This window comes from Odontesthes bonariensis, chromosome 7 (genome assembly GCF_027942865.1).
Source record: "Odontesthes bonariensis isolate fOdoBon6 chromosome 7, fOdoBon6.hap1, whole genome shotgun sequence".
Lineage (NCBI taxonomy): Eukaryota > Metazoa > Chordata > Actinopteri > Atheriniformes > Atherinopsidae > Odontesthes > Odontesthes bonariensis.
The window spans coordinates 1,702,825-1,719,517 of record NC_134512.1 but is presented as its reverse complement, the minus strand read 5'-3'; the positions used below and the strand labels follow the sequence as shown (position 1 = coordinate 1,719,517).

Here is a 16,693-nt window from a genome sequence, read left to right as displayed (position 1 = left end):
TTTTTTCTTTTTTCGTATTGACAGCATGGTGGGGTGGGGGGAAGAAAGAAAAAAAATTAGAAAAATATGTACGTTGAATAATTTTGATGTATGCTCATTCTCTCAAATAAAAAAAAAAAAGTTAAAAAAAAAAAAATTACAGTTTCATGTCAGGACTTAACAATGATTACAAATGAAAAAAGTCCCTTGCCAGATCATAAAAATGAAGTTAATACAACCTGAGATGAATAACAAGACAACATATTACTTGTGTCATGATATATTTGAAAAAAACTAAGTCAAAATGCAGAAACAGTGTGTGAAACACTAAAGCCCTGTTTACTTTGGTCAAAAAACTCACTAATGCCTCATGGCAATTACAAGCATCCAACACCCTGCAAACACTGATTTTCACTAAGGGTCCTGCGTGTGGTACATAATGGCTTTTACCCATGTTGACCAATTGTAATATCTCTCCTGGACACTCTGAAACTGACAGCAACAACTGGTCGACAAAAAAAACCGACATGAAAGATACTGTTCATCCATGGATTTTTACTAGGCTCAATATTCTTTGTCCAGCCAGTTTTCATCTGTAGGGCCTTGATCACACTCACATACACACATGCACACACATATACACAAAACAACAAAACCTTCCGTACAAGTTTAGAGATAATTATAAACAAACTTTAAAGGGACACTGTGTAATATATTAAGTCATTTATTAGCTCAAATCAATTCATTCATAAATTAGTCCTAATTGGTGTAAAATGATCTCACTTATCCTCCTGAGTGAAGAATAACTTGTCTGTATCTACATAGAGCGGGCAAGCTCTATGGAGGCTGCCATGTCCTTCCGGTCTATGAAAAACGGCGAAGTGCCGAGAGGGACATAAAGCACTTCGAATGGCGTTTTCCCCATTTTGACGTCACGTTTGCACGCAGGTAAAAACAGAGCCAGTCTACTCCATTAGACATTCTCTGGTATAAACCAGCCTGAACGGCCGGCACTTTTGTTCGCAATGGAAGACCATAGTTATGCCACGCCACAGGAGAAGGGATCCTCGTCGCCAAAAAAGCCAAAAAAGAGAATTGAAAAGGCAACGTGAGCTTCTTGAATCTTGACACATACCGCCTGCCGTAGTTCAACGCACATTTGAAAACGTGAGGCGCTAGAGAGCAAATTCATTCGACTTTGCAAAATAAAATTGTACCACTAGATGGGGGAAGAAATTACATAGTGTCCCTTTAAATGTTGACATTTATAAAAAATAAAGTATAACTAACGATAGCCTCGTTTCCACTGTCAGTACGGTACGGGTCGGTTCAGTACGGTAGGGGTCGGGTCGCTTTGGGCTCAGCTTGCGTTCCCACTGTACAAAGGGGACCCTCGGGGGGGGCAGCGGAGTGCCTGCCGAAGCGTAAATAGCATCCATAATTTGGAACCACCTCCAAGCTTCCAATCAGCTGGAAAACTTTTTGGTTTGGCACAGCACCATCGAGCTCCCGCTGCACAGCCTCCTCACCAACACCGGAGAGCAGAGCCTGGAACCGGTCCTGTGTGCTCGGTACCCCAAGCAGAAGGGTTACAGACATGGGAACGGGTTCCATGGGACTGGTACGCTTTGGAGGGAGTGGAAACACTGAAATAAGCGAACCGTTCTGAACCGACTTATGGGTCTTAAATTGTTGAGTGATGGTATCTGTGGTGATTATGATTTTGCATTTTTGATTTATATATTTCTATTGGTCCTGGGTGCTGGCTGGTTCTCTTTGTTGGTCTTCAGGCTGGGCTGGATGGCTTGGAGGAGCGCTCTCTCACCATGCTCCCCTGTGGCTGATTATCAGTCTAGCACCGGTTAAAGCTGCTCTCTACTGGGCCAGGCGATCGTCTCTCTTCAGTGTTATACGTGTGCCTGCTCTAGCACCCAGCCTTCCACCCAACCAGCCAGCAGCCCACCTCCGAGCCTCTCCTCACAAGCCCCTGCACGGAATCCCCTGGACACGAGACCCCACACCCCACGGATCCCGCACCCGGACACGGAGCCTCCTTCCCCGCCAACCCGGACCCTGGATCCTGGTATCCCAACTCCCCCTAAAGAAACCCATTTTTTGACATCTACCTTACAGTTTCCTGTTTGCTTCTGGACCCAGTCTTCCCCAGCCCTAACAGTATCTTGTCTAACAACAACCTGGGAAGAGCCAGAGATCCAACCACCTAACTTCTGGTTGGTTCATGACTGATTTTCTTCCTTACCCTCTTCTGTTCCATACATGATATGGATATTGTGCAACTACAATTTGATCAGTTCATACCGGTCCGAAGCTGTTGCTGTCCAGACTGTGACCATGATGATCCCCTTCAATCCAGAAGTGACCGTCAGGGACTCGAACATATCGATTCTTGTAGCCTAGAGTCCTGTACCGATGGACAGAGGGAAGAAGGTGTTGATAAATAAATATCATAAATATCAGGATTCATATTTTCAGTCAGATTTGATGCATAAATTAGGGGGGAAAAAAAATTCTTCAGTTATTTTTTTCCATTTGGCAAAGCTGACTTGCAGTGCATCTCTTTGGGCTTCCATACTGCTGACACTGCTGAAAAATGTACTGCCTACTGTGTATGGAGCGCACATGTATGATCACTATATGAAAAAATACTTTTAATCTTTTATTTGGCTCTGTGTGAATTGGACTCATTTGAAATTCAATTAATTGGATTTGATTGGATTATGATATTATTACAATGAATTGGACTGTAACTTTTTGTGATTTGACACTATATAAATAAAACTGATTTGAATAAAAAAAAATAATAATCCTAGACTAGTTTCCTAACATTCCATATCATAAAAGTAATGGAGAGTCAGTTACCTGCTCAGCTAAGTAGGCAAGTGAACACCTTTCAGCCCCCACAACAGTTTGCTTTTGCCATCATCTTCCTGCTTCAGGGAGCCCAGTCTCAAAATTCTGCCTGCATTGTTATGCAAGAAGCTAAGAAGTGGATGCCGCCACAATTGTCTGGATTACTAACTACCTCTCTCCCTTGAGCTGTCACCTTACCGTGGTGGGGGGGTTTGCGTGCCCCAATGAGTCTGGGAGCTATGTTGTCTGGGGCTTTAAGCCCCTGGTAGGGTCACCCATGGCAAACAGATCCTAGATGAGGGACCAGACAAAGAACAGCTCACAAGACCCCTATGATGAGTGATACTTTTGGACGCCGTGTTCCCTTGCCCGGACGCGGGTCACCGGGGCCTCCCCCTGGAGCCAGGCCCAGGGGTGGGGCCCGCCGGCGAGCGCCTGGTGGCCGGGTCTGTGCCCGTGGGGCTCGGTCGGGCACAGCCCGAAGAAACGACACGGGTCCCCCTTCCTACGGGCTCACCACCCGTGGGAGGGGCCATGGGGGTCGGGTGCAATGTGAGCTGGGCGGCAGCCGAAGGCAGGGACCTTGGCGGTCTGATCCTCGGCTACTGAAGCTGGCTCTTGGGACGTGGAACGTCACCTCTCTGCTGGGGAAGGAGCCTGAGCTGGTGCGCGAGGCTGAGCGGTTCCGGCTAGATATAGTCGGACTCACCTCGACGCATGGCTTGGGCTCCGGAACCAGCCTCCTCGAGAGGGGTTGGACTCTCTTCCACTCTGGAGTTGCCCGCGGTGAGAGGCGTAAAGCAGGTGTAGGCATACTTATTGCCCCCCGGCTGTGCGCCTGTACATTGGGGTTCACCCCGGTAGACGAGAGGGTAGCCTCCCTCCGCCTTAGGGTGGGGGGACGGGTCCTGACTGTTGTTTGTGCTTATGCACCGAACGGCAGTTCAGAGTACCCACCCTTTTTGGAGTCCCTGGAGGAGGCACTAGAGAGTGCTCCTCCGGGAGACTCCCTCGTCCTGCTGGGGGACTTCAATGCTCACGTGGGCAATGACAGTGAGACCTGGAGGGGCGTGATTGGGAGGAACGGCCCCCCCGATCTGAATCAGAGTGGTGTTTTGTTGTTGGACTTCTGTGCTCGTCACGGATTGTCCATAACGAACACCATGTTCAGGCATAAGGGTGTCCATATGTGCACTTGGCACCAGGACACCCTAGGCCGCAGCTCGATGATCGACTTTGTAGTCGTATCATCGGACTTGCGGCCGTATGTCCTGGACACTCGGGTGAAGAGAGGGGCGGAGCTGTCAACTGATCACCACCTGGTGGTGAGTTGGCTCCGCTGGTGGGGGAGGAAGCCGGTCAGACCTGGCAGGCCCAAACGTATTGTGAGGGTCTGCTGGGAACGGCTGGCGGAATCCCCTGTAAGGAGGAGTTTCAACTCCCACCTCCGGCAGAGCTTCAACCATGTCCCGGGGGAGGTGGGGGACATTGAGCCCGAATGGGCCATGTTCCGTGCCTCCATTGTTGAGGCGGCCGACCGGAGCTGTGGCCGCAAGGTGGTCGGTGCCTGTCGTGGCGGCAATCCCCGAACCCGCTGGTGGACCCCAGTGGTGAGGGAGGCCGTCAAGCTGAAGAAGGAGTCCTATCGGGCCTTTTTGGCCAGTGGGACTCTGGAAGCAGCTGATGGGTACCGACAGGCCAAGCGGAACGCAGCCTCGGCGGTTGCTGAGGCAAAAACTCGGGCTTGGGAGGAGTTCGGGGAGGCCATGGAGAACGATTTCCGGATGGCCTCGAGGAGATTCTGGTCCACCATCCGGCGGCTCAGGGGGGGGAAGCGGTGCACCGTCAACACCGTGTATGGTGAGGGCGGGGCTCTGCTGACTTCAACTAGGGACGTCGTGAGTCGGTGGGGGGAGTACTTCGAGGGCCTCCTCAATCCTACCGACACGCCTTCCGATGAGGAAGCAGAGTTGGGGAGCTCGGACGTGGGACCTCCCATTTCTGGGGCTGAGGTTGCCGAGGTGGTCAAAAAACTCCTCGGTGGCAAGGCCCCGGGGGTGGATGAGGTCCGTCCTGAGTTCCTCAAGGCTCTGGATGTTGTGGGGCTGTCTTGGTTGACACGCCTCTGCAGCATCGCGTGGACATCGGGGGCAGTGCCTCTGGACTGGCAGATCGGGGTGGTGGTCCCCCTCTTTAAAAAGGGGGACCGGAGGGTGTGTTCCAACTATAGGGGGATCACACTCCTCAGCCTCCCTGGTAAGGTCTTTTCGGGGGTACTGGAGAGGAGGATCCGCCGGATAGTCGAATCTCGGATTCAGGAGGTGCAGTGTGGTTTTCGTCCTGGCCGTGGAACAGTGGACCAGCTCTTCACCCTCCGCAGGATCCTGGAGGGAGCATGGGAGTTCGCCCAACCTGTCTACATGTGTTTTGTGGACTTGGAGAAGGCGTTCGACCGTGTCCCTCGGGGACTCTTGTGGGGGGTGCTCCGGGAGTATGGAGTGCCGGACTCCTTGATATGGGCTGTTCGGTCCCTGTATGACCGGTGTCAGAGTCTGGTCCGCATTGCCGGCAGTAAGTCGGACATGTTTCCTGTGAGGGTTGGACTCCGTCAGGGCTGCCCTTTGTCACCGATTCTGTTCATAATTTTTATGGACAGAATTTCTAGGCGCAGCCAGGGCGTCGAGGGGGTCCGGTTTGGCGACCTCAGAATCGGGTCTCTGCTTTTTGCGGACGATTTGGTTCTGTTGGCGTCGTCAGGCCGTGACCTTCAGCTCTCACTGGAGCGGTTCGCAGCCGAGTGTGAAGCGGCTGGGATGACCATCAGCACCTCCAAATCTGAGACCATGGTCTTCGGCCGGAAAAGGGTGGAATGCTCTCTTCGGGTCGGGAATAAGATCCTTCCCCAAGTGGAGGAGTTCAAGTATCTCGGGGTCTTGTTCACGAGTGAGGGACGAATGGAACAGGAGATTGACAGACGGATTGGTGCGGCGTCTGCAGTGATGCGGGCTCTGCACCGGCCCGTCGTGGTGAAGAAGGAGCTGAGCCAGAAGGCCAAGCTCTCGATTTACCGGTCAATCTATGTTCCTACCCTCACCTATGGTCACGAGCTGTGGGTAGTGACCGAAAGAACGAGATCGCGAATACAAGCGGCCGAAATGAGTTTCCTCCGCAGGGTGTCTGGGCTCTCCCTTAGAGATAGGGTGAGAAGCTCGGTCATCCGGGAGGGGCTCGGAGTAGAACCGCTGCTCCTCCGCATCGAGAGGAGTCAGATGAGGTGGCTCGGGCATCTGGTGAGAATGCCTCCTGGACGCCTCCCCGGTGAGGTGTTCCGGGCCCGTCCCACTGGGAGGAGACCCCGGGGAAGACCCAGGACACGTTGGAGAGACTATGTCTCTCGGCTGGCCTGGGAACGCCTCGGGGTCCCCCCAGAAGAGCTGGAGGAAGTGGCCGGGGACAGGGATGTCTGGGTCTCTTTGCTCAAGCTGCTGCCCCCGCGACCCGATCCCCGGACCAGCGGAAGATAATGGATGGATGGACTAACTACCTCACAAACAGACCAACAATATTTTGTGAGACTGAAGGGTTGTGTGTCTGAGAAGGTGGTCAGCAGCACAGCAGCACCACAGGGGGCTGTTGTCTCACAGTTTTGAATCATTCTGTACACCTCAGACTTCCAGTCCTGTCATCTCCAGAAATACTCTGACTCTGCTGTTGTTGGGTGTAGCAGTGACGGACAAGAGGCTGAGTACAGGGAACTGGTCCGTCACTTTGTGGCATGGTGTGGGAGCAATCATTTCATCTTAAACACAAAGAAAAAGATGATTGTTCATTATAAGAGGAACAGGAATAAGCCAAACCCTGTTTCCATCTTAAGAGAAGAGGTGGAGGTGGATGAGGAACACAGATACTTGGTTGTTTACCTAGACTACAGACTGGACTGGAAATGCAACATTGAGGCTGTCTGGAAGAAAGGACATAACAGACTGTACTTCTTAAAGGGACAGTTCGCCTCTTTTGACATGAAGCTGTATGACATCCCATATCAGCAATATCATTTATGAACATTTTCTTACCCCCTGCGTCCTGTGATATGGGATGTCATACAGCTTCATGTCAAAAGAGGCAAACTATCCCTTTGAGGAGGTTTAGTGGCATTCAGTCCCTGCTTGTAAAGCACATCTGCTTTGTGCTTTTCTGTTGGGGCAGCAGTGTCAGAGCCAGAGGCTAAAAGAAACTGAACAAAGTGATGAAGAAGGCTGGCTCTGTGCTGGGGACCGAGTCTCTGCAGCTAAGTGTCCAAAGAAGAATGCTGCACAAGCTAATGAACATAAAGAACACCACTGCCCACCCTGTTCAGCTTCTTCAGCTGCACTGCAACACAGACAGATACAGGAGAAATTAATGCTATTATCTTATTTGATTTTATTTGACCTTTCAAGCTGAATGCAATGTGAGCATCCTTTCCAGGTCTGAATATTGAGAATAAATTGGACTCTGTTCCCTCTGTCAATTTCATTGTGTTCATTAAGCCAGGCTTAAAAGGGACATCAGAAAAACGAGATATATACTATAGGAGCATGGATTAGCTGAAAACAGCACCCTGTTATTTATGGCTAAGTTACCAAATTAGGGCTGTACTGTCCTCACTATGGTGTAGGAACCAGGCTAGACAGTAAGTTAAACTTTCCTTTATCTGTGATGTAAAGTTTTATTGAAATCCTTCACATGTAGAATCCTCAATCACAAAGTCAGGAAAGTGAAACTAAAAATAAAACAACAGAATATAATTAGGATCTACTTCGTTTCTATTCGTTTCTAAGAAGGTTAACATACATCAACTAAACAAGCAAAGCTAATGACCTTCACATTCACTGTAAATAGCAGTGCCTAAACTGACCTATAACTAGGTATTTAGCTAACATTTTAGCATCTTCAGAAATCGTTTTTTTTTTTTTTTTATCTATCATCCACCATTTACTTTTGTAACTCTTTTTAAGAACATAAATTCGATGAAGTTACAAATTACAACTTAGTCTAATAACATTACCAAAGGAATACCTACAAGTGATGCCTCTGCTGGGGCAAATTAAATCGCTTTTGTTCAGGAGCCTTTCCACAGCATCTTGACAGCTTGCCTTGCTCCAACCAACTAGCAACTCCCCACTTCCTGTTTCTAACTAAGACATATTCGTCAAAATAAAAGTCTATCTTCCTGTCACATGCATTTCACATTGAATAAAGGTCCCAAATTATTTATATCTGCCTGAAGGCAGCACACTCCCCGTCTGACCTTAAAGGTCACTATTAACTAATAAATGTCACTGGACTTAGGTTTCAGTCTTTTGGCAGCAGAAGAACTACTTCCGACACCGGTCTCTGGAACAGCTTGGTTTCTTTGCCTGCTATCTCCAGCTCGACCTTCCTTACTCTGCCGTCCCTGCCAGGGACGACCGCTGTAATCCTTGCCATGGGCCATTGTGTCCTTCAGGAGCACAATGTCTCCTTCCTTCAAATCCCGTCGTGTCTCTCTCCACTTCCGTCGGGGTTGCAGAGTGGGAAGGTATTCCTGTCGCCAGCGACGCCAGAAACAGTCTGCAAGGGCTTGCACCTGTCTCCATTGTCTGCTGAGAAGATCCTTTCCCGTGAATTCCCCGTGTGGTGGAGGAACTCCCACCTTCTGGGTGAGAATCATGGCCGGGGACAGCACAAAGGGTGACTCTGGGTCAGTAGAGACTGGAACGAGGGGTCTGGCGTTGAGTATTGCAACCACCTCTGCCATGAGAGTGTTCAAGACGTCATGGGTGAGCTGGACGTTCTCCTGCAGCAGGATGGCATCCAGAATCCTTCTTGAGAGGCCTATTAAACGTTCCCATGATACCCCATGTGTGATGAGTGGGGTGGGTTGAACACCCAAGAACACCCTCGCTGGCTCAAGAACTGGTGGACTGAAGTGTTCTGACTGAGTCCCAGTTCCTTTGCAGCAGCGACGAAGTTCGTTCCGCAGTCTGATCTTATTTGTTTAGCAGGTCCCCTTATCGCGAAGAATCGTCGAAGTGCATTGACACAACTGGAGGTGTCCAAGGAGTCAATAAGCTCAATATGCACAGCTCGGGAGCTCATGCAGCAGAAGAGCATAGCCCATCTCTTGCTTTGGGCCTGTCCACCTCGAGTGCGCCTTGAGATAACTGGCCAAGGTCCGAACACATCCACTCCTACATAGGTGAAGGGTGGGCATGTGTGTAGTCGTTCTGGAGGCAAGTCGGCCATAAGTTGTTCCTCTGTTCTGCGGCGTAACTTCCGGCACACAACACACTTGTATAGCTCAGAAGCAATGAGCCGTTTTCCGCCTGTGACCCAAAAGCCTGCAGCTCTCAGGGCCCCTTCTGTGAAGTGTCGTCCTTGATGCTTAACATCTTCGTGACACTGTCGCACTAACAGCAGGGAAACATGACTGTTCTTGGGCAAGATGATGGGATTCTTTTCCAGACTGCTCAATTCAGCATGTTTTAGTCTGCCGCCAACACGAATCAGATCTCCTTCAAGAACAGGTCTGAGCTTCTGAAGAGAACTGTCTTTGGTTACAGCTTTTCCACTCTCGAGTGTTGTGAATTCTTTAGAGTAGGCATCTTCCTGCGCTGCTCTGATGATGATGTGTCTGACCTGAGACAACTCATCCGGAGTACGTGGGAGGTTGCAGTAGTGCCATCCCTTGCACTGACTGGACTTGTTCTTGTAAGATCTGGCGATGTGGACGAGTAGAGCAATTGCCCTAGTGAGAGAGCGCATCGATGAGAAGCGCTGGAATCGTGCGGCATAGAGTCCTGTGATTTGACTCTGAGTCAAGAGACTACTCACCTCAGGGCGTATCTCCATGTCTGATTCCGGGTTTAGAAGTTCAAAGGCTTCCTTTGAGTCTTCATCAGATGGACTAGGTTTGTACAGAAAGTCTGGTCCCGTGAACCATGTGGTCTGTGCCAGTTGCGACGCAGGAACTGCCCGCGATGCGTGGTCTGCGGGGTTGTCTTCCGTTCTGACATAGTGCCACTGGTCAGGTGTTGTGAACTGACGTATTCTGCAAACTCGGTTGTGAACGTAGACATAGAAGCGTTTGGTCTGATTGTGAATATATCCCAGCACTACCTTACTGTCACAGTAGAACTTGATCGCATCCGGCTTCATGTCCAGCTCGTCTTGTATGATTTCAGTGACTTCGACGGCTAATACTGCGGCACACAGCTCTAGCCGAGGGATAGTTGGTTCCGACTGTGGAGCCAGCTTAGCTTTCCCTAAGATGAATCCTACTTGGATGTCTCCATCAGCTTGTGTGGTCTTCAGATACGCCACTGTGTCTGCTCCGTGTCTGTGGGCACCTTCTTGGATGGCCCTCCTGAGACCGTAGATGGCCACAGATGGGGACGGACTGTTGCCGAAAACGTGGACCCTCATCCTATAGTCGATGATGTCCTTGGTCATGTCATTGTCCCTGTACCACATGAAACGCAGAGAGTTCCTGTGGTCGCTGCGGACAAGGAAGCAGTGGAACATCTGCTGTATGTCGGCAATCACTGCAACCTGTTCCTTCCGGAAGCGGATCAGCACCCCAATGAGTGTGTTATTGAGGTCTGGTCCTGTGAGAAGAACGTCGTTAAGAGATGTTCCTGAATACTTGGCGCTTGAATCGAAGACCACGCGAATGTTCCCAGGCTTTTGTGGGTGGTAGACTCCGAAGGTTGGCAGATACCAACACTCTTCATTGTCTTCTAGTGGCGGGGCCACTTCTGCGTGTTTCTTTTCAAATATTTTCTTCATGAATTCCAGAAACTGGTTTTTCATCTCCGGTTTCCTCCGTAGCGTCTTCTCCAGTGCAGCAAAGCGAGTGTATACTCGTTCGCGGTTGTTGGATAAACGTTGCCGAGGAACCCTAAAGGGTAAAGGAGTGACCCAGTTGTTTGACTTGTCTCTGTAGACTTCTCGGTCCATGATCTCCAGGAAGATTGTGTCCTCAATAGACAACAAAGTATATGCTATATTCTACATGTTTTTTCATGAATTTTTATGTTGTAGAGTTGTGAAATTATTTTATCAATGGAGAAATTGAGCAGCCTTGCTTTGTTGTCTACAGTAGTAGATCAACCCTCATCTTACTTTGAAGCTCCCAGAAGTGACGTCGACGCAGCTTTAGCAGCAGAAAAGCTATCAGGCTTGTGTTGATAATAATAAACTCCTGGACTATTTTCAAACTTCCAAATGCATCGTTTTGTGAGTACAGACCATATTTGTACTACTGTAGAAGTTTGGTGTCATGGCATGTGATTTTAGTGTGGTAATTTTGGAGATACTGCCAGGATCCATTAACCCTTGTACGAAGCTATTCGGGATAACTCAGTAACTCAGCTGATGTTCGACAAATAACGAAAAAACTGCGGGTGGGCTACTTGGCTGGATATCACGGTTCAAATGACCCCAGGTTGAATCTACTCCGGAGTATCGCTTTAAGTCATTAGTTTGTGTTTCACATAAATCTTGAACTTGCGTATATATCAGTTGTTGTTTTAATAATTAAGATAAATTGTTCCAGGAGTTTCAAATAAACAAACAAGCAAATGTTAAAATTGCTGCTTTGTGTTTAGAAGCATCACAAGCACCTGTACCTGTGTTTAGATATGTATACAGGAGTATGCAGAACCCTATGTCTAACCTGGAAATGTGAACAAAGTCAATCAAAAGCTGAGTGTTTCAACAGTCTGTGCCAGCGTGTCATTTTTGTTCTGCTCGTAATGGAAAAGGAAAAAGGAAAAAATAAGATATGCCGATGGACAGAAAGAACTGAGAAGACAGTCCAGTCTTGAAAAGTTTTCACATAGGAGCATGTCTCATCATCTAAACTCTGGAGAGAACATGGTGTAACAGCTACCACTTCCACTTCTTGCTTAAGTTCATTGAAGTGTGCAGACATTAGTTTTAGTGTTTTGTGGCGTGACCCCCAGCTGGGCAAAGCTTTAGGTGTCGGACAGACGGTTTTACTTTTGACTCTAGAGCAGCGGTCCACAACCGTTTTTGGACCACGGACCGGTTTAATGTCAGACAATATTTTCACGGACCGGCCTTTAAGGTGTGCCGGATAAATACAACAAAGTAAAATGATACAACCAACACAAAAACTGTGGTATTTTGTACATATAATAATAAACGTGAATCCACTGTGTACTTCTATGTAACTTTTAGTTTTGAAGGCTTCATTGCCTCATCGGAGAGCCGGTCGCCGCATATTATGCAGAGCGGGCTTGGTGCGTGGGATTCACTGGTCACCATAAATCCATATTTTAAGTAGGTCTCCTGGTATTGTCTGTTAAATGCAGCTTTCTTTTTCTTAGTGGTCAGAGGCTCTTCTTCTGTCTCCTCACTGGGCCTTTTCCCTTTGCAAAGAAACTTTTCAAAGACAGTTTTTTACTCATTTTGCTAGCTTGTGGGTTTAATATTAGCGTATCAAGTGACCGAGACAAGCATCTTGACACATGTCAAGAGTGAGTCATAGACGGATGAGAATTCGGTCATTTTTCAAAATAAAACATTGTTCAGACTCGGATAATAAATAAAACGGAAATAATGTAAGTTATTTATTCTTTCTGTGCGGCCCGGTACCAAACGACCCACGGACCGGTCTTAGCTAGGAAATTGTTTTTGAATTGGCTCTATATGAACGAATATGAATAATTATGATTACAATTAATTGAATTCCAATTGGCTTGAATTGGACTTTATTATCTAAGTGCCTTGAGATGACATTTGTTGTATTTGGCGCTATATAAATAAAAATGAATTGAATTGAATTGAATTAAGATTTCAGAGGCAACTTGTAAAGCTATGCCAGATAGAAATGGCTTTCTCCTGGCCACCCTTCCAAAAAAGCCATACTTTTTAATTCTTATCTAATTGTAAGGTCATGAACTTCAACAATTATTATGCAAACTGAGGTCTGGAGAGAGAGGAGATTGACAACTACCTGAATCTTTTTCACTTGTGAATACAATTAGATTAATGGACTTAAATCTTTTAGCTTTCCCAGACTCAACCCGTTAGCTTCTATAAAGGTGATCAGTTCATAAAGTGCATTCACTGCATTTGCAGTGCCTGACTGCCACTTTGTCTTCTATATTCTCATGGAAGTAGTGAGGTCGGTGTTAGTTTTTCCACACACTGCTGCATTTTGGCGTGTTTTTGAAAAAGAAATATTGCTAGTGTGAAATGTCATGTTTGTTGTTTATCTGAGGGTGCAGTTAATGATATTAAGACTCAGTAAAGACAAGATGATGTTTTATTACACAATGTCAAGATATGTATCGCCTTAGATTTGAAAGAGAGTGTACTTTATGTTCTAAGTGGACAGCAATCATCAAAAGCTGGTGATCCTGTAACTATGGGTGGTTCGTGTTTGTGTAATCACGATGTAGAGATTTATTTTTTACCACGAAGTGATGCCAATCAAACCAATTTGAAATCAGCTGATATAAACTCTGACTTGATATGTTTGCACATGTGACAGTTGTGTTTTTTTCCTGGTAAAACTCACACATCTGAAGGAAGTTTATTATTTACTTATTAAGTAATACACATGTAGGATGGTTTAGACGAATAACTAGTGATTTGCCAATGAAAGGAGAATGAGGGCTACTTCCTACCGGATGAAGTCTCCCTCCAGTCCAATGACACGCTTGATGATCTTCTGCTGAGGATTTCTGGGGGACCTGAAGAAAATATGAATATAAATAAAAACACAAAAAAGGCAATCAGCATTAATCCCAAACAGAGAAATAACCTGTTTAAAATATTGACTGTTTTGGGAACCTGCACTTGGATGAGATAAAAACACAAGTTTGCTCTGTAAGTAACACACAAGCTCTAATGTACAGAAAGCCTGAAGAGGAAAAATATGGCCTGGTATCTGGTTTCACCCAAACCTTAAGAGTCCGTTAAATTCATTAGAGCAATAACTAATCATCTCAGTAGCCACCAATCCAAAGTCTCATATTTGGCTCAATCCTCCTCCACTTCTCATGTTGACATGTTTTTGAGTTAAAAACTGAAGTCCCAATGGGCTCTTGACAATGTGAGTTTGAGTATAACAGAAAAAAAGTGCTGTATATAATGAATAAGAAGCGCTGTATAAATGGGTGTGTGATTTATTGATAAATTATCACCATATTGATATATTTTGTCTTACAGAAACCTGGCTGAGGCAGGAAAATCCATCCATCCATCCATCCATTATCTGCCGCTTGTCCGGGGATCGGGTCGCGGGGGCAGCAGCCTAAGCAGAGAAACCCAGACGTCCCTGTCCCCGGCCACTTCCTCCAGCTCTTCTGGGGGGACCCCGAGGCGTTCCCAGGCCAGCCGAGAGACATAGTCTCTCCAACGTGTCCTGGGTCTTCCCCGGGGCCTCCTCCCAGTGGGACGGGCCCGGAACACCTCACCAGGGAGGCGTCCAGGAGGCATTCTCACCAGATGCCCGAGCCACCTCATCTGACTCCTCTGGATGCGGAGGAGCAGCGGTTCTACTCTGAGCCCCTCCCGGATGACCGAGCTTCTCACCCTATCTCTAAGGGAGAGCCCAGACACCCTGCGGAGGAAACTCATTTCGGCCGCTTGTATTCGCGATCTCGTTCTTTCGGTCACTACCCACAGCTCGTGACCATAGGTGAGGGTAGGAACATAGATTGACCGGTAAATCGAGAGCTTGGCCTTCTGGCTCAGCTCCTTCTTCACCACGACGGGCCGGTGCAGAGCCCGCATCACTGCAGACGCCGCACTGATCCGCCTGTCAATCTCCTGTTCCATTCGTCCCTCACTCGTGAACAAGACCCCGAGATACTTGAACTCCTCCACTTGGGGAAGGATCTCATTCCCGACCCGGAGAGAGCATTCCACCCTTTTCCGGCTGAGGACCATGGTCTCAGATTTGGAGGTGCTGATTCTCATCCCAGCCGCTTCACACTCGGCTGCGAACCGCTCCAGTGAGAGCTGAAGGTCACGGCCCGACGACGCCAACAGAACCGCATCTTCCGCAAAAAGCAGAGACCCGATTCTGAGGTCGCCAAAACGGACCCCCTCAACGCCCTGGCTGCGCCTAGAAATTCTGTCCATAAAAATTATGAACAGAATCGGTGACAAAGGGCAGCCCTGACGGAGTCCAACCCTCACAGGAAACATGTCCGACTTACTGCCGGCAATGCGGACCAAACTCTGACACCGGTCATACAGAGACCAAACAGCCCATATCAAGGAGTCCGGCACTCCATACTCCCGGAGCACCCCCCACAAGAGTCCCCGAGGGACACGGTCGAACGCCTTCTCCAAGTCCACAAAACACATGTAGACCGGTTGGGCGAACTCCCATGCACCCTCCAGGATCCTGCCGAGGGTATAGAGCTGGTCCACTGTTCCACGGCCAGGACGAAAACCACACTGCACCTCCTGAATCCGAGATTCGACTATCCGGCGGATCCTCCTCTCCAGTACCCCCGAAAAGACCTTACCAGGGAGGCTGAGGAGTGTGATCCCCCTATAGTTGGAACACACCCTCCGGTCCCCCTTTTTAAAGAGGGGGACCACCACCCCGGTCTGCCAGTCCAGAGGCACTGCCCCCGATGTCCACGCGATGCTGCAGAGGCGTGTCAACCAAGACAGCCCTACAATATCCAGAGCCTTGAGGAACTCAGGACGGACTTCATCCACCCCCGGGGCCTTGCCACAGAGGAGTTTTTTAACCACCTCGGCAACCTCAGCCCCAGAAATGGGAGGCCCCACATCCGAGCTCCCCAACTCTGCTTCCTCATCGGAAGGCGTGTCGGTAGGATTGAGGATGCCCTCGAAGTACTTCCCCCACCGACTCACGACGTCCCCAGTTGAGGTCAGTAGAGCCCCGCCATCACCATACACGGTGTTGACGGTGCACCGCTTCCCCCCCCGCCTGAGCCGCCGGATGGTGGACCAGAATCTCTTCGAGGCCGTCCGGAAGTCGTTCTCCATGGCCTCCCCGAACTCCTCCCAAGTCTGAGTTTTTGCCTCAGTAACCGCCGAGGCCGCGTTCCGCTTGGCCTGTCGGTACCCATCAGCTGCTTCCAGAGTCCCACTGGCCAAAAAGGCCCGATAGGACACCTTCTTCAGCTTGACGGCTTCCCTCACCACTGGGGTCCACCAGTGGGTTCGGGGGTTGCCGCCACAACAGGCACCGACCACCTTACGGCCACAGCTCCGGTCGGCCGCCTCAACAATGGAGGCACGGAACATGGCCCATTCGGGCTCAATGTCCCCCACCTCCCCCGGGACATGGCTGAAGCTCTGCCGGAGGTGGGAGTTGAAACTCCTCCTTACAGGGGATTCCGCCAGCCGTTCCCAACAGACCCTCACACTACGTTTGGGCCTGCCAGGTCTGACCGGCTTCCTCCCCCACCAGCGGAGCCAACTCACCACCAGGTGGTGATCAGTTGACAGCTCCGCCCCTCTCTTCACCCGAGTGTCCAGGACATACGGCCGCAAGTCTGACGATACGACCACAAAGTCGATCATCGAGCTGCGGCCTAGGGTGTCCTGGTGCCAAGTGCACATATGGACACCCTTATGCCTGAACATGGTGTTTGTTATGGACAGTCCGTGACGAGCACAGAAGTCCAATAACAAAACACCACTCTGATTCAGATCGGGGGGGCCGTTCCTCCCAATCATGCCCCTCCAGGTCTCACTGTAATTGCCCACGTGAGCATTGAAGTCCCCCAGCAGGACGAGGGAGTCTCCCGGAGGAGCACTCTCCAGTGCCTCCTCCAGGAGCTCCAAAAAGGGTGGGTAC

At 49.1% G+C, this 16,693-nt stretch overlaps 1 protein-coding gene across 2 annotated transcripts in view; it reads right to left on the bottom strand.

Annotated features, from left to right (window-relative positions):
- immp2l (inner mitochondrial membrane peptidase subunit 2) overlaps positions 1-16,693 on the bottom strand; it is a 119,739-nt gene that overhangs the window by 64,086 nt on the left and 38,960 nt on the right. For both annotated transcript variants that reach the window (XM_075469225.1, XM_075469226.1), the window contains exons 4-5: positions 13,530-13,595; positions 2,299-2,401 (exon numbers count right to left, since the gene is read on the bottom strand). In XM_075469225.1, the coding sequence (XP_075325340.1) occupies positions 2,299-2,401; positions 13,530-13,595 (169 nt within the window). The remainder of the gene's footprint in view (positions 1-2,298; positions 2,402-13,529; positions 13,596-16,693) is intronic.